Source organism: Sarcophilus harrisii, chromosome 2, assembly GCF_902635505.1.
Source record: "Sarcophilus harrisii chromosome 2, mSarHar1.11, whole genome shotgun sequence".
Classification (NCBI taxonomy): domain Eukaryota; kingdom Metazoa; phylum Chordata; class Mammalia; order Dasyuromorphia; family Dasyuridae; genus Sarcophilus; species Sarcophilus harrisii.
This window is the reverse complement of record NC_045427.1, coordinates 53,858,486-53,880,706: the sequence shown is the minus strand read 5'-3', so window position 1 is coordinate 53,880,706 and position 22,221 is coordinate 53,858,486. Positions and strand designations below refer to the sequence as shown.

The following is a 22,221-nucleotide window of genomic DNA, read 5'->3' as shown; positions in this document are numbered from 1 at the left end:
CTTGGAGACTCTTCTGGGTCCACTTTCCCCCCCAAGTTACATAGCTTCCCTTCCCGACTGTTTAGCCAAGATACTAAAGAGATACCATTTACCCTTAATCCAAGTAGAACAGCCAAGGGAAAGAGCAATTCTAGGTAATAACAAGGCTTCGTTATTCGTTGACAGGAGATATACAGTAAAAGCTCATTGAATTTTGGGAAAATGTGGGTTTGGCCACTGATTTATAGTGTGGAATAACTAGAAAGGTAAATGTCCAAATAGGTCTGTCCCATCTATAAAGGCCTGGCTGAGCAGGCAAACAGCGCGAGATTTCAGGAATATTTAGGCTGTTCAAATGAACCATCATCAATCAATCAGTTGTCAAGTACCTATGTGCAAGCACTGTCTAAGATGCTTTAAGAAAAAAAGACAGCCTTCTACAAACACAGTGTGCTAGATACAGATTTTTTTTAAAAAAATGTATTCCTAAACTATGTTTCCTGAAATCTTTACTTAATTCAGCCTAACTCTGGCTAAGGTCACTTTCAGCTCCAAAAGTCTCCAATTTTATGATTTTTAGAGAAGTATTATATAGTAGTAACAAACTGCATTTTTTTCCAAAGATTAAAAAAAAAAAAAAACAAGCTCAAAAAAAAATCATAAACAGAATTTAGTGGGACTTTATAGAGGTCTGGTTACTTCTAAATCCAGTCCAATGGCTTATTTTAAAGATGAGGAACTTTGTTGGCCAAAAAAATTGTCTATTACTGTTTGTCTGTGTCTCTCTCTCCCTTTCTCTGTCTCTTTCTTGTCTCTGTCTCTTTCTCTGAGTCTCTCTGTCTCTGTCTCTGTGTGTGTGTGTGTGTCTCTGTCTCTGTCTCTCTGTCTCTCTGTCTGTTTCTCTCTCTCTCTCTCTCTCTCTCTTTCTCTCTCTCACACTCACACACACACACACACACACGCACACACACACACTCACTATCTCTTCCACGCACTCTCACACACACATTGTCTCTCACATACACACACACCTTTCTCTGTCTCTCTCACACATACTCTCTTACACACCCACTCTTTCTCACATACACACATTGTCTCTTTTACACTTACACACACACACATTTCTCTCCTCCTGTCTTTCCCTCTCTCTCTGTCTCTCTTACATACTCACTCTTCTTTTACTTTTTTTACACACACACACACAATCACTGTCTCTGTCACACACACACACACACACACACACACAATCACTGTCTCTGTCTCACACACACACACACAGAGCTGGGTTTGAAACGCAGATCCTATTGACTTCAAATCTGGCACTCTCCTCACTGCTTCCATGACTGTATTCACTGATTCATAGTGGGATTCCCTTGCATTTGCTTAAATTTGGAAGATTTAAGGTGTTTCTCCCAGTGCTCCCATAACATTTGCAAGATAAGTAAGTCACCTGCCACAACTGAATTTCTGAAATGAAGTATTTTGAGCTCCAAAGTACATGAAATATATTTTTGCTTCACTCAGTGACTATTTCTTTTCAGGAAAGGTTAGTTTCTTGGATCTCACCCAAGAAGAATTATAGTTCCTGAAGGACTTCATCATCAGGTGAATTCACTTACAAGTCAGTCAGATGATATGGCAAATAACAGTTTTTTACCTGGAGTCAAGAAGACCTGAATTCAAATTCAGCCTTAGACACTTACTAGCTGTGTGACCCTGGAAAAGTCTGCCTCAGTTTCCTCAATTGTGTTTTGTTTTTTTGCAAGGCAATTGAGATTCAGTGACTTGTGGAGTCACTGAGATAACAAATGAGATAACATTTATAAAGCACTTAGCACAATGCTGACTCAAATACTTACTATATTGAAACAACAACCATAACAAACCTCACATCACAGATTTCAGTAAGAATGAACCTTATAAAATCAAAATTAAGGAAAGTTCATACTGACAAAGAACAGTTACAAAGGAAATCCCTCAGGAATATTCCTGATGTCATAGGTAGCAAGAACTATATTTAGAAAAAAAAAATCTTTAACATCTTATATCCAAGTGGAAGCATCAACAAAGCAATCCCACGTAAGAATGAAGTTTCTGGGATTCACTGGCTATTAATCCAAGAATTTTGCCCAAAGAGATAAGATAAAAAAAAGATAAGGAGAAAAAAGATGGTAAAAGATGTATGAAACTGAGCAAATTTAACTCTGTTAAATTTTCATCATAATCATTTACATCTCAGAAATCAGTCAGTCTACATATCTGAGTGATCTACAATTCCTGATGACTGCCAGAAAGTCGATAGACTCAGCGTGTAGAGAGAGACACACCATTTTGGACCTGGTCGATATTCAATCTATTTTGCTTAACTCTGCATTTTTATCCCAAGGATTTTGCTTTTGTTTATCTTTTTTTAAATGAAGGAGGGGAAGTAGGAAGGAAAGAAGATAATTTTTTTCCGTTTAAAAATTCATTTTAACTAAAAATAACCTCACCAAAGAGCCACCAGTTTTGCCCAATTAAACCTCAGTCCCACTATGGGCTTCCAGTATAAGGAGCTGATCTCCAAGGTCCTGAGCAGCATCAAGTCCTCTGCCTTTCCCTCTTCCCCTTCTAGTGTGGGTGGGAAGCTGAAGGGACAGAAGCCAGGAAAGGGCATGGAGCCCCTGACTCAGGGTCATGGAACTGACTATGAATCAGACAGTGGGAAAAAAAGCAACAAGGGCCTCATTTATTATGAGTTCTTCTGAAGGCCTTGAACACTTCCTGCCAGCACGCCTCACTCAGCACTTCATTCACAATGCCTTTTATGGTATTTTTACAGCATCTTCATCTTCCCTCCCCAGGTAGTGGAAGCACCAGAAGGGTAGGATCTTACAATTTGAATGTACACATTTAATCAGACTCCTTGGTTTTAGAAAGGAGGAAAACTGAGGCATTGAGATAGGAAAGACTTGCCTAAAATCAAACAGATAGCAGGGAGTAAATGGGTGGAGAAAATATTCAAAATGAAACCTATGTAAAAAACAAAAAACAAAAAAAAAAAAAAACACCCAGTGCTCCTCTCCACTATAAACAAGGGATTCTTTACATTTTTTTATGTGTCATGGACTCAAGGTTGTGTCAGTCAATTTGAACTGTCTTGAAAAGCTGATTGTTAAATTTTCAGCATGATCATTTACATCTCAGAAATCTGCAAATGCTATAAATCAGGGCTTGTTTTATGGTCTTGTTGATTGTCTAAGCTTAAGAAACAGAAAATGTTAATGTCATGTTAAATTTAAAAATGTGTCATATATATATATATATATATATATATATATGTATAGTTGTTGTTGCTGTTGTTGGAGACCCAGTTGTTAATTTTTTTACCAACATATCTCTGAATGGACCCTTGGGGCAATTTGATCCTATGAGCCCATTTTCAGAATAATGTTTTTAAATGCATAAATCAAAATATAAAGGACTATGAAAGAAACCAGTTATACTGAAATATAGTTATCAAAATCAGTTTTTTTAAACCCAATTCCCTAGCCCATAATTTAAGAACCCTTGCACTACACCCTGCTATTTATTTCTACTTAATTTTTATTTAATCAAAAGCTGATACTATGCTGGGGATACAAAGACATATTACTCTCATTGCCTCACATTACTTTCAAAGAAGGGGAGAGAAAAGATACAAAAAGACATTTTTGAGAGGCTTTGAAATTATTTACAGAAATGACCAGAAACCAGGATGGCTCATTTATTTCAGATACCAGCAAGTATTCTGTTTTCATAAGACTTTAAGCAGGTTTGACTCAGAAACAGTCAGCTGGCCCAGTAGATAAAATGCCATGACTGGAGTCACAAGAATTCATTTTCTTGAGTTTAAATCTAGCCTCAGACACTTCCTAACTGGGTAATACTGGGCAAGTCACTTAACTCTGTTTGCCTCAGTTTCCTCATCTGTAAAATAAACTGGAAAGGAAATGGCAAACCATTCCAGTATCTCTGCCAAGAAAAGTCAGATATAACTGGAATGATTGGACATGTACATACACACACTGTCTTGACTCAATTTTCTAACAGATCTCATGGGAATTTATGACTAGCCTGCAGGTTAACTGTCATTTTAATGGGCTTTTAGATAGTTTTATCCCCTCAATAGCTGCATGTATAATTTTTTTAAAAAATAATTGTTATATTAGTCATCTCTGGAAGTAGCTTCCAACCAAGATCTGATTCTCTGATGAAATTTCCTTGATACCAAAGCAAAAATGTTAAACAAAACCAATTAACATAGAGATAGTCTTCAGCTTTATATAGCATTCTGTACCTGTTATTTAAGAACTAAAATTAGTCATTACAATTAATTAGATTTTTATTTACACTGTTTACTGAATCATATTCTTCAGGAGCTGCTTCCCTCTGAATTCATTCGCATACGTGTCAAAATCAAGAGATTTAGACTGTTGTTGAATCATGTCTGACTTTTCCTGATCCCATTTGGGGTTTTCTTGGCACAGATACTGGAGTGATTTGCCATTTTGTTCTCCGGCTATTTTACAGAAGAGGAAAGTTGAGGAAGAAAGGATTTAAACTCAGATTTTCTTTACTGCAGCCCAAGGTAGTCTATCCACTGCCTCACTTAGCAGCCCCAAGAGATTTACAATCAGAAGGTCACCTAATCCCATTATAAACTTTCCCATTATAGCTGAGGGAAATGAGGTCCAGAGCACATATTTTCCTAAGGTCATATAAAAATTCATTATTGCTTCACTTATTCTCTTGAGAAGATAATCCAGGAATCCCAGCTCCAGTAGCAGAGCTGAGATTCTAACCCAAGTCCAAATCCAGCACACCTCCCACTCTGCTTTCCCTACTCATCATTTCTTATAGTACGGTAAGATTCCATCATATTTATATAGCACACTTTGTTCAGACAATTCCCTAAATGATAGTTTGTTTTGAGTCTTTGCCACCACACAGAAAATGCTGCTGTGAATATTTTGGTATACACGAGGTCCATCTGTCCTTGCCTTCCTTTGGGGCAGATGTCCAGTAATAAGATTGCTGGGTCAATAATGATGTGAAATTATTTTACGCATAAGGTGATGGCTCATTGTTTTGGCAGAGCTGATAAGCAGATTCTTAAAATAGCTTTTCAAAGTCAATTGCCACAAAGATATTGAATTTCCTAGTAAGACAAACTTCTGATCTTTTAAAAACCGTTTTAGAGATCATCTATTCCAATCCAAACTCACATCGTTCAGGAAAATCCATGTAAATGAAGCTTTCAGAAATAGATGCATGGTGTAATTTGCTATTGATGATGACTTCTCACTCATCCTCCTGATCATCCTAAACTTCTCCATCATTTGCAGGTAGCAAATCCTAGTGTATCTCTATCTCTGTAAAATCTCTTGCATTCAACTTTGTCTCGATTCATATAGCCACTATCCTGGTTTAGACCTTCCTTCCTCTCTCCTGGACATGGAAATACCCAGCTAATTGGTCTTCCTGTTTCTAATCTCTCCATTCTAACATTCTACAAAGTTTCCAAAAGTAATTTTAATCAAAAACTCCCAAGTCATCTTCCGTAAATTGACTCTTCCTTGCTCTTTCAGAAGCTCCCTATTGCCATTAGGATAAAATATAAACTCCTCAGCACAAGCTGGCTCCAACCTACCTTTCCATTCTTTAAATTCCAGTCAAAAAGAATAACTTTGTTACTCTCCAAATTCAATGTTTCTTCTTCATACATTTTATACACTTGGAATACCATCTACTGCATTTCCGCCTTTCAGATACTTTCTCTTCCTTCAAATTTTGATTACACTACCATTTTCTTCATGAAGCTTTCCCTGACATTCCTCCTACCTTCTACCCTCTACCCCCATCCTCCCACACACAGAGACTTCAGACACTTGTTAATATTCTTCTACTACTTAAATTACTTGTCATTTACTTATCTGTAGACATGTTATAACTCCCTTTTGAAGGGCAAAGGATATTTCTGTATTTGCCATACCTAGAACCTAGAACCTAGGTTCTACCTAGAACACAATTAGTACTATGGACAAGAAACTGTACTCTTAAATGTGAAATTCATCTCCTTCAGTATATTTAAAATTCTATTTGATAGTGATTTGATGAAAGTCTACTATGGGAGGCAATATCATACAGTTTATAGAGACACAGCTTTGAATCTTGGAAGACCTGTCACACATTCTGTCTGGGTAACTCTAGATAAGTCACTTAACAGGATTCTAGTCAATTCTTTAAGATTAAATAATTTTATTTTATTTAAAGAATTTATTTTATTTTATTTATTTTGTTTAAAGAAACAGAATAAGGGAAAAAAAGAAAAGCAATACAAAACAAAATGAAAAAAAACAAAAGAAAACATTGTCATGTGTCCAGCAGAACACCAAGGAAGATTCAAAATATATAATAGCAAATACCAGTTCAAGAAAGTATATATATTAGCAGTATTCATGAGTATCCATGAGACTAAGTTTTAGACAAAAGAGAAGAGAAGGTACTGAGTTGAGTTGTTAGAGGGAGTTCCCCCTGCCAGTGAAAGTTATTTAGTTATTTCAGTTTCTGTCTTGTCCTATTCTTTGTGATCCTATTTGGAGTTTTCTTGACAAAGATATGGAGTGCCTTGCCATTTCCATTGGCGTGGATGAGGATGAGGCAAATTAGTTTTACATAAAAATAAAAGTTTTACAAAATACAAAAAATGAAAAAATACCCACTTGCCAAGAGTTTACATTACAATAGAACATACATGCAAATTTAAACCAGTTCCTTTTAGCTCTGAAGCAAAGAAGGTTTTATTTGAGCAAGCAATAAGGATTGTATACATTCTAGATATGGAGAACAGCTTGTGCAAAGATGCAGAGATCGAAGATAACATATACCTGAACACTAGAAACAAGGCCAGATTGGCCAGACCATAGAGTTGGGAAGATCAGAGAGGAGAGAAGAGAAAAAACATCTATTGAATGCCTACTATGTGGCAGATACTGTGCTAAGCACTCTACAAATACTCTCATTTGATCCTCACAACTCTATGAGGCAGGAGCTATTATCCTATTTTATGGATGAAGAAATTAAAGAGATGTAAAATAAAGCAAGAAAAATTACGTCTGAGCCAGATCACGAAGGGCTTTAAATGTCAAACAGAGAACTTTGTATTTCATTCTAGAAACAAATGGGAGACTGGAGATGATGAAAGAGAGGACTGACATGATCAGACTTTGGTTTTAGGAAGATCATTTTGATTCTGCAGAAGGAAAATAGATTGGAAAAGTGATTTGAGAAGCAGGTAGACGGTGCAATGGATAGACCACTCTTTGGAATACTTGTATTCAAATCTGACCTGAGACCCTTACTAGCTGTGTGACCCTAAGCAAGTCATTTAACCTTGTTTACCTCAATTTCCTCATTTGTAAAATAAACTGGAAAAGGAAATGGAAAACCGCTCCCATATCTTTGCTAAGAAAACCCCAAACAAAGTCACAAAGAGTAAAATATTGATAAAATTATTCAAGAACAATGACCAAAACTACCTGAGAGCCCAATTTTTAAGAGACAGCTAGGTGGTTCAAGTGAGTCAGGAGGACCTGAGGTCAAATTTGGTCTCAGACATTTACTAGTGACCTTGGGCTAATCACTTAACCCTAATTGCTGAGAAAGAGAAGAAGAAGAAGGAAGAACAATGAGATTTAAGGAGTGAGGGGAGATGATGAATTATGTTTCAAGTCTTCTTACACTTTACGCCCTTTCACATAATCAATAATCTGGCATTTTTGGTCTTTTTGTTATTCCTTGCACAAAACACTCAATCTTCTGACTCTGTGACTTTTACTGGCTGCCTTCCACACCTAAAATGTTCTCTCTCCACATCTCTGCCTCCTAGCTTCCCTGACTTTCTCCCAGTTCCTCCCCACCTCAATGCTAGAGCCTTCCTTCTAATATTAACTCAAATGCATGTGCACAGAATGTCTTTCTGCTGTCTCTTCCTTTAAAACAAGAGCTCCTTGAGGGCAGAGGCTATTTCTTTTGGATCCCCAATATTTATCAGTTTCTGGCTTAACTCATAGTAAGCATTTAATAAACGCTTTTTGACTTGATTTTTATTTTGGGATATCTACAGGACATTGAGTATTAGCAGTTCATCTGAAAAAAAGATTTGAGCATTAAAATCCATGCAGTTCTTTTGTGGCTTACTGTACATAGCCTCATTTCTGGAAATGGATTTTTAAGGCATAAGATCCCCATAAAGAGTTAAGTGGGAGTACCCAGGAATTTCCAACCCTAAGTCAGAAAGAGACTTAAGGCAGCAATATTGATCCTGGTGAATAGGATCTTAGAAGTAGGTTCAAAGATAAGATTACATATTGTAAGTTCTATTTAACCGGCTGGCTGTTCTGTATTCTAAAAAGGAGTTGGCCTTTTAAGGCAAATGGTTTCTGGAGATAAAAGCTACATATGGCCAAGACTTTAGGAACTGACAGATTCTTCTCCTTATGGAGAGAAAGTAGCTGAATGTTCTTCCCTTGTCTGAGGGCCGGATGAAAAGGGCCTGTCTTCTTCATTAAAATAACTGAACTATAAGCTTCTGACTTCTGAGCTAAAAAATAAAAATGGAAGAATTCATTTCTCTTATGGGGAAGAAATAATACCTCAGGTGAGGACTTTAAAGGAAACCAGAAGCAGGAAGCAGAAGGAAATTCTACTTCCATGTGTTCAGCAGAGTGACAAGCCAGCAACTCCTAATGAAGGTGACTTACCATATAGGAAAGCAGATCAAATGGAAACAAACAAACAAAAAAAAAAAAACCCAACAATGGAAGGTATTATTAAATTTTAAGGTAAATGACTCAATGCAATATGGCAGCTGCAAGAGCCAATGCAATCTTAGATTTTGTTAAGGGAAGCATAAAATGTGCAGGACTAGAAAAATAATCATCTCATTTTTCTCTGCTTTGCTCTGGCCACATATGAAGTATTAGGTGCAATGAGGAAGAATATCAACAAACTAGAATAGCTGAGAGAAGGGAAGTCAAGATTGAGGAGGGTACAAGATCATATATTATTAGGATGAGCTGAAAGAACTGGGAATGTCTAACCTGGAAAAGAAAATATATGATCATATATTGAATAGTTGAAGAATTACCACATGGAATAAAGATTTACTCCTCCATTGGCCCCAGAAGTAGAATCATAGGTAGAAGTTATAAAGAGGCAAATTTCATCTTATTATCAGGAAAAACTTGGTAGCAATTAGAGATACACAAAAGTGACAGAAATAGCTTCAGGGGGTTGTAGGTTCATAGTCACTGGAGATATTCAAGCAAAGATATTCAAACATTTGCTGAATAAATAAATGGGGGTATCTGTGGGTTACCAGAAAGCATATCAGGCAGATGAGATATAATAAATAATAACAACCCAATACTGAATGTAAGTTCAAATCATGGTTGTACTGCTTACTACCTATGTGGCCATGGCCAAGTAATAACCTCTCTGGGCTCAGTTTCTGCATCTATAAAGTGGGGAGACTACTTCCACTACAGAGCAAATATGGGAATCAAATTAAATAACTGACATGAATTGCTTTATAATCCATAAAGTACCATCAAAATGTCAGCTATCATCATCACGGTGGTTATTGTCATGAGTCAATGGCAGAATTACCTGTACGACTTCCTTCACGAGGGTCTTGTCCGTCCCTGTCTTGGCTCTTTGCAGCCCACTGACGTTCTCGCCAATCCAAGTGATGAGGGCAAACTTCACTCTCTTGCTCATCGCATCCCCCGTGGTAAACCGAACAAACCCAAACAATCGAATGTCATCTTTAAGGAACAGAGAAACGCTAATTAAAAATTTGACAAAAACAACTCCATAAGTAAATAAGACAGCGAGGTAAGATCATTGGGCTGTAAATCAGTAAGATCCATGTTCCTGAGTTCAAATCCAATCTCAGATACTTATTAGATATGTGGGCAAGTCACTTTACCCCTGCTTGCCTCAGTTTCCTCATCTGTAAAATGAGAAGGAAATGGAAAACCACTTCAATATCTCTGCCAAGAAAACCCCAAATGGGATCACGAAGATTTGGATCCTACTGAACATTTTGCTTAATTGTTATAAAACAAGAGTCAAATGCTAGATGTCATTTGTTTTATTATACTATGAAGCACTGAGTGAAATAGGCTTTGACAAGAAATGGTAATTGTTTCTCTAATATAAACCAACTACTGTCAGAGCTCCAAACATGGCAATTTCATAAGTCCGGAAGGTTCCTGGTGGCTATTTGTTTACTATGACTAATATGGTACTTTGATCTTAGCTTTTTCTCTATGTTTGTTGAATGGATAAGTTGAATTAAAATCAGTTTGCATTTGTGGTAATTCTGAGGAGTGAGGGTAAGAAGAACTCCCCTCCCCCCCAAAAAAACACAACAAAAACCCTAGATTTGTTAAACTTGGGCAGGTCACTACCTGAGGTCCAATTTTTTCATTTGTAATATAAAGAAATTGGACTAGATTTCTTCTGAGGTTTCTCGGGCCCCCGAACTCTAGGATCCCATGATTTCTAAGATGATCCAATTCTGCATGTTGACTGAATAGAGAAATGGGGTCCTTGGACTTATAGATGTATCCATCCCAATCTGACAGTAATTGGAAAGCTCTGATAAAAGACTAATCAATATGGAGCAACAGGAATAAGCATTTACATAGCACACCTACTATGTGCTGAGCCTTTTTTACAGATATTATTTCATTTGATTCTCACAACAACACTGGGAGGTAGGTAATATTATTTTTCCCGTATTAAAAGATAAGGAACCTAAGACAAATAGGTTATGAGACTTGCTCATAGTCACATAGCTGGTAAGTACCTGAGGCCAGATTTGAAGTTCTGACTCCAGGTCCAGCACTCTATCCACTCACAGCATTGCCAGCTGCCTCCGGGATGCTAAGCATTATTCTCAAGATACCAAGTTTTGCTGCACATGTATAATCAATATCAGATTAATTGCCTTCTCAAGAGATGGGGGAGGGACAAGAGGGAAAGAGAATTGGGAACTCAGTTTTTTTAATGAATGTTTAAAAAGTTTAATGTAATTTAGAAATGCTTAAAAAAACAAATAAAAATATATTTTAAAGACTAGGGTACAACTGAATATGGTGGCACATGTTTGTTTGTATCTCTGCTACAAGGAAGGCTAAAGCTGGTGGATCTTTTGAGTTGAGGAGTTCTGAATCACACTAGAATTTTTTAAGAGTTTCAGGTGCTTACTGAATCTCCAGTTCTAGATGTATGAAAAACAGTTGGAAATGTGAGATGGGTCAGCAGAAAGAGTGGAGCAGGAAAAGCAGATTTGAGAATCGTCAGCCTAGTGATGATAATTAAATCCATGGGAGCTGATGAGAGAGAGCACCAAATGAATCATGCAGGGGAAGAGAAAAGGACTCAGGATAGTCAGCTCTTATCTACTACACTGTGTAACCATCAAGTGGTTAAAAAGTATCTGGCGTCAATTCAAGCAAGTAGCTACTGTTGACTGAGGCAGAACATCTCCACTACAAATTAAAACATAGTTTGGTGAATAACTGTTGTTGAGGGAGAAACTGAATGTCAGTGAAAACCTTATGAACTTCCTCTTTCAGACGAAAAAGATATCTGATAGATGATATTTGATAAAATATCTACCTCCCTGAGTTAGATTCTATTCTAATAGCTAGTTCTTCATAATTAACTATTTGTGTTTCTGTAACATGTTAGGACTTTCCCCTAAACATGATGTAGTCGTCCTTATGGGTCATTTTATACACATGAAGAGAAGGAGGAGGAAGAGGGTGATTAATCATTATTATGACCATTTATGAGCAAAACCAACACTTTGAAAAATTGAAGTGACTTTCTTACTATAACATAGTTAACAAGAAAGAGAGCCAGAATTATGATTAATAAATAAAGAATATTACTTGAAAGGGACCTTGAAGATGATCTCTTTTTAGATCACATTAAAGTCCAAGGGGGAAAATAAAGTGTGGCTCAAAATTCCCTGCATTCCTCTCTTCAGTTCCACTCTTAATTCTCCTGACATCTATCTCCACTATGATCCATCAGCTTGGAAGATCACTTTACTATGGCGGATCCTTCCTTTGATTAGTCAGTTCCTGCCAGGATTTTCATTTTTTCCTCCTGGCAGTTTATTAATAAGAAATATGCATTTCTTTTTAATGTGTCATATTTATAACTGATACCAGATTATTTACTGTCCTGGGGAGAGGGGAAGGAGAAAAGTTTGGAACTCAAAATCTTACAGAAATGAATATTGAAAACTATCTTTACATGTAATTATAATATATATATATATATATATATATATATATATATATATATATATATTATTAAGTTGAATTTCTAGGCTATCCTTGGATACTCATTCCTTTCTGGGATCCTCTACTTTCTCCACCATGTCCCAACTTAGATAATGTCTTTACATATATATTTCAAAATACATTTAGTTACCAATTCACCCTTGTAAAACCTTGTGTTCCAAATTTTTCTCCCTCCCTCCCCATCTCTCCCTTCCTCTAGATACCAAATAATCTAATATAGATTAAACATGTGCAATTCTTCTAAACATATTTCCATATTTATCATGCTGCACAAGAAAAATCAGATCAAAATGGGGGGAAATGAGAAAGAAAGAAAAAACAAGCAAACAAACAACAATAACAAAAAAGGTGAGAATACTATGTTTCATCCACATTCAGTCCCCATAGTCCTCCCTCTAGGTGCAGATGGCTCTCTCCACTACAAGTCTATTGAAATTGTCCTGTATCATCTCAGTGTTAAAAAGGGCCATGTCCATCAGAATGGATCATCTCATAATCTTGTTGCTGTATACAATGTTCTCTTGATTCCACTCACTTAGCATCAGTTCATGTAAGTCTCTCCAGGCCTTTCTGAAATCATCCTGCTGGTCATTTCTTACATAACAATAATATTCCATTGCATTCATATGCCATCACTTATTCAGCTTGGGTAACTTCTTTATCGCCTAGTTTAGCTTCCTCGTACATGTGGTCTTCCTACATTAGAATGTAAACTCCTTGAGGGCAGGGAATGTGGGAATGTCTTTCTTTTTGCTTGTATTTGTATTCCCATAACTTAGCAAAGTTTCTGGAACACTGTAAATGATTAGTATATGCTTGCTGACTTTACTAGTTAACTTGGTAACTAATCAACAGCCATGATCTGTTGAAATCCAGTGATGATATTACAATCCCATTTGTAGAACAGTCTGAACTGTTGTTTTTTTCCCCAGTGGTTAATACTGATCCATCCACAGTTTCTCAACAAGTTGGTTTTCCTTGTGACTGTGGGCACACATTTTTGCAAGATTAGTGGCTAAGATTAAGCATATAGTGTGTGTCTATGACTGAATTCCAAAATAAAACAAAATCTAAATATGACATATGGGGATGAAATTCACGATTAGGACCAAAAGTAAATCAGAGATCCCCAACCAATAAATCATAATCCATCCATATATCTTGGATTCTTATCTAGAAGATCACTAAACTGCAGATGTCCTCTCTACCAGCAATAAGAGACCTAAAATTTTATGCCAACTTTCTCCAACTCCCCTACTCCACCACTCACCATTCTTTCTATTGGCTAAGAGAATTTAGGGAAATTTAAAATGCCATTTATCAGGAAGAGGCCTCAGATCTCTAGTCTGCTGGAGATCCTGTTATTTGGCCATATTTAAAAGAGGAACAAGAGACTCATCCATTTCCGCCCGTGTCCTCCCAAAGGCATTAACCACATAACTGGTTGACTGGCAACTTAATACATTGATTCTATTTACAAATGGTTCAAAAGGCAATGAGAAAAAAGAACAGTGATTCAGCTGCAGCATGTTACCAGTAACCTGTGTAAGAGAAGTGACATAGATCATGGATGATAACATGGCTGATGGAAAAAGAAAGTAAGTGGGATGTGTAGTGACAAAGAAAAGATCTCTCTGTCAAAGGACTTAACTGGCATCCAACAATTTTTGACAAAAACTAGAGGGAGATCTCCAATATGTTGGGTACCAAAGCTTCTTAAACTGTGAGTCAAGACCCCATATGGGTCACATAACATATGAGGTCATAAAAGGTATCAAATATTCCACCAAGATATAATTCTTTGTGTAAAAACAAAAATCTCATTAGTATGCAAATTTGCCTTCATCTTTAATAAATGGTAAAATTTTATGTATACTAAAGAAAGGTTTTAAAATAATTTTTTTATTTATTATCAGTAAAATGTTTGATTTGCATATCTAATATCTATTTTATATACTTATTTACTCAGGGTTGCATAAAAATTTCTTGAGTAAAAGAGGGTCAGGAGTGGGAAAAGTTTATGAAGTCCTGGGATAGACCATCTAAGGAGGCTTTATGGAAGGACATGGATAAGAGCCACAAATGAAGAAAGAAGGGTTGGATGGGAGATAACTTACAATGTTAGGAGGGGTATCCAGTTCAATGAGAGCAAGAATCCCCCAAGGCCCCATTAACAAGAGTTTGGCTCCCAGTCCACCAGATTCTCCTTCCAGTATTGTGGAGATAATGAAATGCTAACAGAGGGAACAGCAGCTCTGGCAGAACCCAGCCGGCTAGTAAGATTTTGGGTTGGTACTATGAATGGAGCAAGAGTCTGTTCTCCGAGGACCAGCTGAGCCAGATTTGGAGAGGCTCATGAAAGGGTCACTGAGGCCCTTCAGCCACTGGGAAGCGGGGAGAGCTGTGATCTGCTTCAGGGGAGAGAGTATCACTGAAGTCGGGCTCTGGGGAGGACGTGTACAAGCAAGCACACAAACATTTGTTGAATTGAATTAACCTCTAGCCCAAGCAATCTGGAGCTGCACAGAACTGATAATGTCACACGCTGCCTTGGTTGAGGGGATCCATCAGAGTCAAATGTCATCCCAGTTCCAGGGTTGGCAATGGCAATAAGTAAATGTCACCATTTGAAAAAACAACCAAAATCCAGCACCAGCTAATTATATTCCCAATGCAATCAGATTCTCTCAGTGTGCAAAACCCTGGACCACACACAAATGCCCCACCATATAATTCAGTGTAACTAAAGCAAAAAAAATCCCAGTAGTTTCCTAGGCAACCACATTTTTCTCCCCTTGCTTTAATATTTAACGGAAATACCCACTAGCTTCTGGGTTGTGTTTGAAGGTAACCTCACTTCAGTTCCCAAATACCCTAAAATGATGAACTGGCATATCACAAGAACTCAGAAGTCATAAGTAATTCACCAAGGGAGCCTTTTAAAGTAATTTTGTACAACTTCCTCATTTGACAACATACTAAGGCTTTACAAGAATATACTTTACAAGAACACATGAATAGCAAGGACTAGAAAGAAGCCTCTGACTTAGACCAAAGTCTTGCACCAGAATTCACTGCCTTTACTCCTCCTTCAAAGGGCTTTTCTCCATCCTAATTCCTAATCAAAAATATTTGAGACATCTTTCAGTGTTCCCATATAATTTTCTTTTTCCCTGCTGTAATTGAGGATGATGATGGTAAATATTAAATACTAAACTAGGTAAATAATAAACCATAACATTATATTTTATACCATACCATATTTTATAGAAATATATCTATTTTATATATTATTTATTATATTTAATATATTGTTACATATAAGTATGTTGTATTTATATTTTGTCTAATATCATATTTTATATAAATGTTACATTTATTTTACATATTACTTATTACATTTAATATATTATGACACAGTATATTATATATGGTTTATATAAATATACATATATTTGTTTTATAAATTATTTATCATATTTAATAGATTATAACTTACAAATACATATTTATTATATTTTATACAATACCACGTTTTATATAACACCACATTTTATATAACTATGCTACATTTATTTAATATATTATAACATGTAAATGTATTGTGTTTATTATATTTAATATAATGTTAAATACAATGTTTATTTTGTTATATTATAATTTATAAATATATCATATTTCATATAATACCATATTTTATATAAGTATATTACATTTATTTAATATATTATTACATAAATATGGTATACTTAATATAATGCCATTTTTATATAAATATATTTATTATATTATATTTAATGTATTATAACACAAGTATATTATCTTATGTAATAGAAAATTAATTATAATGCAGAGTATAATTAAATAAATATAAAATATTAACATTTAAATATCAATATTATTTTATATACTTTATATAAGTAAACTTATAAATATATTTATATAAATAAATCTGAAATACTAACATGCTTTGGTTAATGATTTGCTGATCATTTTATTAATTCAGGGAAATAAAACATTAGGCTGAAATCAGGAAAAAGAAAAATGACCTGGGACAAGAATAATTACTGGATCCAAGACTGCTATCATATGACCATGAGTATGTGACATAGGAGGATCAGTTGAACCAATTGGACATATTTAACCTAAAGAAAAGAAGGTTCACAACAGGATGATTTCAGAAAGGCCTGGAGAGACTTACACGAACTGATGCTGAGTGAAATGAGCAGGACCAGGAGATCATTATATACTTCAACAACAATACTAGATGATGACCAGTTCTGATGGATCAGGCCATCCTCAGCAACGAGATCAACCAAATCATTTCTAATGGAGCAGTAATGAACTGAACTAGCTATACCCAGAAAAAGAACTCTGGGAGATGACTAAAAACCATTACATTGAATTCCCAATCCCTATATTTATGCACACCTGCATTTTTGATTTCCTTCACAAGCCAATTGTACAATAATTCAGAGTCTGATTCTTTTTGTACAGCAAAATAATGTTTTGGTCATGTATACTTATTGTGTATCTAAGTTATATTTTAATATATTTTAACATCTACTGGTCATCCTGACATTTAGGGGAGGGGGTGGGGGGGTAAGAGGTGAAAAATTGGAACAAGAGGTTTGGCAATTGTTAATGCTGTAAAGTTACCCATGTATATATCCTGTAAATAAAAGGCTATTAAATAAAAAAAATTAAAAAAAAAAAAAAAAAAAAAAAAGAAAAGAAGGTTCAGGAAGAGACTTGACCACTGTTGTCCAAATATTTGTAAGAAGGTCTTTTGGCAGAAGACAATGTTTATGGACTGACTAAATGGTCCCAGAAGGCAGAATCTAGGAGTAAGATAGAAGTTGTAAACAGGTAAATTTAAACTTAAGATCAGGAAAAGCTGTCCCAAAGTGGAAAAGCTTGCCCTTGAGACTTGGTGAGTTTCCCTTCCCAGGAGATATCCAAACAGAAGCTGCAACCATTTGTCCAGTATGCTGTAAGGGTGGGTCCTTCATCTATGGGAGGAACTAGATGAGTGTTAATAACCCTTCCCATATTCACCCTCTTGGAATTCATGACTTTGGGCAAATTACTTTGCTGCATTTGGTTAATATTTTTATGTAGGTATGTTTTAGTATATAATTTGTACTCTAGTTATCAATCTACATGCTGGTTTTTCCTTACTAGATTTTAATTTACTTAAGGGCAGGAATTCTCTTTCCTTTATATTTGTATCTCAACAAACTCCCTCCCTCCCTCCCCTTCCCTCCTCCCTCTGTCTCTCTTTGTCTCTCTCTGTCTCCATCTCTTTCTCTCTGTCTCTTTCTCTGTGGTTTATCTCTCTCTGTCTCTCCATTTCTCTGTCTCTGTCTCTGTCTCTCTGTCTCTGTCTCTCTGTCTGTCTATCTGTCTCTCTCATCATCATCATCATCATCATTAAACATGCAGTTATTCATGTTTACAAAGACTTTAGGAAGTTTTTCAGGTAGAAGATACATCCCCATTTAACAGAAGAGAAAACCGAGATTACAAGATCTGTCTAAGATCATATAGTTAGTAAATATCTGAGGATGAAATTGAACAGAGATCTACGGATTGAAGTCTTCTTTCTATCACCCTGCTTCTAAGAGACAGCTAGCTAATGGGCGCTTTATTATGGATTGAATTTCTTTGAGTGTAAAAGTGGTAGACTGTCTTTAAGAGCTAATAATCTATGATTTATAATTCCATAATACTTTAAAAGTTCTTAATAATAATCTCTCAGCAATTTGATACTATAGAAAGAGGCAGAACAAGTGATTGTCTGCAATCTTGGTAATTCCTACACCAATTAAATAAGATCTTTAAAAGGGTCCCTAGGTTGCATCCACATTACAAAATCTGACAGTTCCCCCCAACAGGCAGACCAGTATGAAACTGAATGAGAGAAGATAACAGAATGAAATTCTAAAATGCTGAAAGGATGTCAGACCTTCACAAAGTAGTGAATGGAACGATGGACCAATTTCCAATCTTGCTTCAGATTATTCTAAGCTACATGATATTGGGCAAATCTCTGAACTTCATCTGTGAAATGGGAGTAATAATAGTGCCTGCCTTACAGGGTTGTGATGATTAAGTAAGAGAATTCATTTAATATGCTTCTTAGTATTATTTAGTCATTTTTCACTCCTGTCCAAGTCTTCATGCATGAGCCCATTTGGAATTTTCTTGGCAGAGATACTGGAGTGGTTTGCCATTTCCTTTTCCAGCTCATTTCACAGATGAGGAAACTGAGGCAAACAGGGTAAAATGACTTGCCAAGGGTCACACAGCTTGTGTCTGAGAATAGATTTAAACTCAGATTTTCCTGATTCCAGGCCCAGCACTCTGTCCATTCTAGCCACATATATTTAGCAAAGCTCATACAGTTGCCAAGACTATTGAAAGGTTATTATTATTAAGAACTTTAAAGATATTATAGAATTATAAATCTACATTACTAGTGCCTAAAGTCACCATCTAACACTTTTACACTCAATTAAAAGACCTTGTTATCAGGGTGGTAGGAGCCAGATCCTACTAGATTTCTAAAGCCAAAGAGATTGTTTAATTTTCAGTGTGATCATTTATGTCTCAGGAATCAGCCTGATTTATTGATCTGGTGATTGTCCAGACTTAAGAAAGTGATGAGAGAAAATGCTAATAATAAAAATTTACTTTAAAAGTTTGCTTACAAAAAGACCCCTTCCCCCCACTTGTTAAACATTTACAAGCACAACAATAGCTATTACTATTAGTGAAGGCATACTAACCAATTCTAAAGCTGAAATTTCATATTCCAAAAATATTTTCAAAGAACTGAGATTTTATCACTGTGGACACTTTTAAAAAACTGATATAAAATATGATCCTTTCATACTTTAGTAGATGCTTGCTCTCTCTCTCTCTCTCTCTCTCTCTCTCTCTCTCTCTCTCTCTCTCCTCTCTCTCTCTCTCTCTCTCTCATCCTTGGTCTTCAAGACTTAGCTCAAATGCTATCCCCTAGCTTTTCTTGATCATCCCAGCAGAGTTCCCTATTTTTCTCCTTTCCTGCTCCCAATTGCTTGGTGTGTGTGGTGTGTGTGTGTGTGTGTGTGTGTGTGTGTGTGTGTGTTACATAAATCTATTGATTTATGTAAGTGTCTTGCCCCTCCTTCCCAAAAGAATACAAGTTCACTGAGGACAGGAATTATTTTTATTTTTGTATCTCTGCACCTGGCACTGTGCCAGCCCCATAGTAAGCACTTAATAAGTGCTTGTGGAATTTAATTGAATTAAATTGAAATGCTCCCAGAACTGTCCTTTATTCAGTGCTGAATAAAACACTAATAATTAACTTCTTTTAGGTTGGCAGGAAGTTTAATCTGGACTTCAGAAACAGATATTACTAGGACATGCAATTTTGGAAAAAAAATTTAAACCACATAAACTCATGGATGTCAGTAGCTAGAGGGCTTGATTTGAAGCAAATGGAAGACTCAGCTGACTGAAACAATAATTTTTTTGCCCCACCAAGCAAATTCTTAAGAGCTACTCAAACAGATCTGATGGATGTCTTCCATTAGAATACTTTCCCTGGAAAAAGTCTAAGCTAATTTTGACCTCTAAATGTTCAAAGAGGAAGAGCTTCCAACCCATAAAACTCTACACTTTCTCTTCAAAGTTCCCTGACTCTTGTACAGCACTTAGACAAAATCCTGAACAGGTATATCTGAAACCCTTCCACTGAGTTTTATTATGCAGTCTTGAGCCAATCACATTCCTTTTCTGGGCCTCAGTTTCCTAATCTGTGAAATAAAATGGCTGGACCAGCTCTGAATATCTTATAGTTCTGTTTATTTTGTTTGCCTCTATATAGTTATTCTTTTCTTTTTTCCCAGCGAAGGAGGGGGAGAAAGGAGACAAAGAAAATAAATACTTTTTTAACTGAAAAAAAAATTTTTTGTGATTCTAATGTCCATCAAATCTACAAAAAAGGTACCATAAATACACAAAGAAAAATTCATTCTATAATTTTGTAGAATGACACACACAAATTATTCCCAATAAACAAATCTGCCATTTGAAATTGATTAACTGCTGCTTATTAGCTGTGTGACTTTTGAGCAAATCATTTAACTTGTTTGGATTTCAGATTCCCCATCTTAAAACAAGGAGGCTAAACAAATTATCTTTAGATCTCTTTTAGCTTTGAAAAATCAATGTGGTCAATCATGCTTTAGGTTTGAGTGACTTTCCCAGGAACAGCAAGGAATTTCCAATGCATCCTTCACCTACCTCCATGTTGTCTGTTCTTATGACGAAAAATGGGTATGCAAGTGTGAGATAGATGATTAGGGTTTGGGGTACAACCTTTATATTATGTATAAAAAGACAGAAAGCTCCATGTGGCTACTGAACAGTGAGCTGAGAAAGTCTTCTAATAACTCACTCTAACCAAGTGAAATTCAGAAGCATAGTTCATAGCCACAACCTTTGTTCTCTTCCTGTATAAAAACCAGAATAACCATTCCTGTGTTTCAGAGGACCCTCAGCCATCCCTAGTTGGTGGCTGGGAAAGATTCAGTCCTCTCTCCATCTATGAGTGGAGGTGACAAAGGGGAAGAAGAGTGAGGAAGTTGTCCAGCAAAGAGGAAACAGGGAGGCCTCCAGTTGTACAAATCTATCTCCACCCCAAATCTGACCTTCCTCCTGAGAGTAAGCAAAGCCTTCACCTTCCTCCATCCACTTCACTCTATTTGAAAAACAACAAGTAAATGAAGGTTCTTGCCTGTTTTTATGACAAAAGACTCTCTAAGTTTCTACATTATAATTCTTGCAATTGGAGAAGTTTAATGGGAACATTATAATTCCACACTCTTTCCAAGTTTCTAAGTTTTTTTTTTTCCCCAGTGTTTTATCTTCCTCTTCCTTTCCACCTCCAACTCTTTCAGGTTCTCACCTCCTTCTCCCATCTGAATTCCATCACCTCATTTGCACAGACAGCCATAGACAGACAGACACACAGACACAGACACACACACACACACACACACACCAGACATATATATAGATATACACCTCCTCCCTCAGAGTGCTTGAGCAAATCTGGTCTTCTAGGACTTGTCCCTAGCAAATGAGCAATGACAATGCACACTACATTATGGGATAAATGTTCATGTGCCTAATAACAGCTGACATTTATTTAGCAGCATTTTCAGTGTTACAAAGAATTTTACATATGTCACTTCACTGGATCCTCATAATGACCTTGTAAGTCAGGTGCTATTATTATTCCCATTTTATGAAAAGAAAATTGAGACCCAGAGAGACCAAATAACATGCTCATACAGCTAGTTTTTGGAAGCAGAACCTGAACTCGGGTCATCCTGAGTTCTCATCTCTCCCTCTCCCCTCTCTTAGCTAGTTTGGTTAGTATGGGTTTCCTCTTCTTAAAAAGAGAGTTGAAATAGTTGATATCTTAAGGGCCAGCTTCCAGCTTTTAAATCTGTGCTCTACTCTCTAGAAGAGAAATGAATCTAAAAGTCTAAATAGTGAGCTTTATGTTGGGAGGGAGGGAGGGAGGGAGGGGGAGAAAGAGAGAGAGAGAGAGAGAGAGAGAGAGAGAGAGAGAGAGAGAGAGAGAGAGAGAGAGAGAGAGAGAGAGAGGATCAAATGAAATAATCAATGTAAAGTATTCTGTCAACCTTAAGACACTATAAATATTGCCAGTTGTTGTTTTTTGTCATTCTTTCTTGAAGGGGACTATGACATCAGGATAGACACAGGATTTCAATACAAACTGGATGGGAGAGAATCTCCAACCTAGCTGGTTCAC

The 22,221-nt window shown here is 36.3% G+C and overlaps 1 protein-coding gene across 1 annotated transcript in view; it reads right to left on the bottom strand.

Moving 5' to 3' along the window:
- Positions 1 to 22,221, bottom strand: part of COTL1 (coactosin like F-actin binding protein 1) — a 62,340-nt gene that overhangs the window by 21,007 nt on the left and 19,112 nt on the right. The window contains exon 3 of the mRNA XM_003758456.4: positions 9,670 to 9,827. Within this exon, the coding sequence (XP_003758504.1) occupies positions 9,670 to 9,827 (158 nt within the window). The remainder of the gene's footprint in view (positions 1 to 9,669; positions 9,828 to 22,221) is intronic.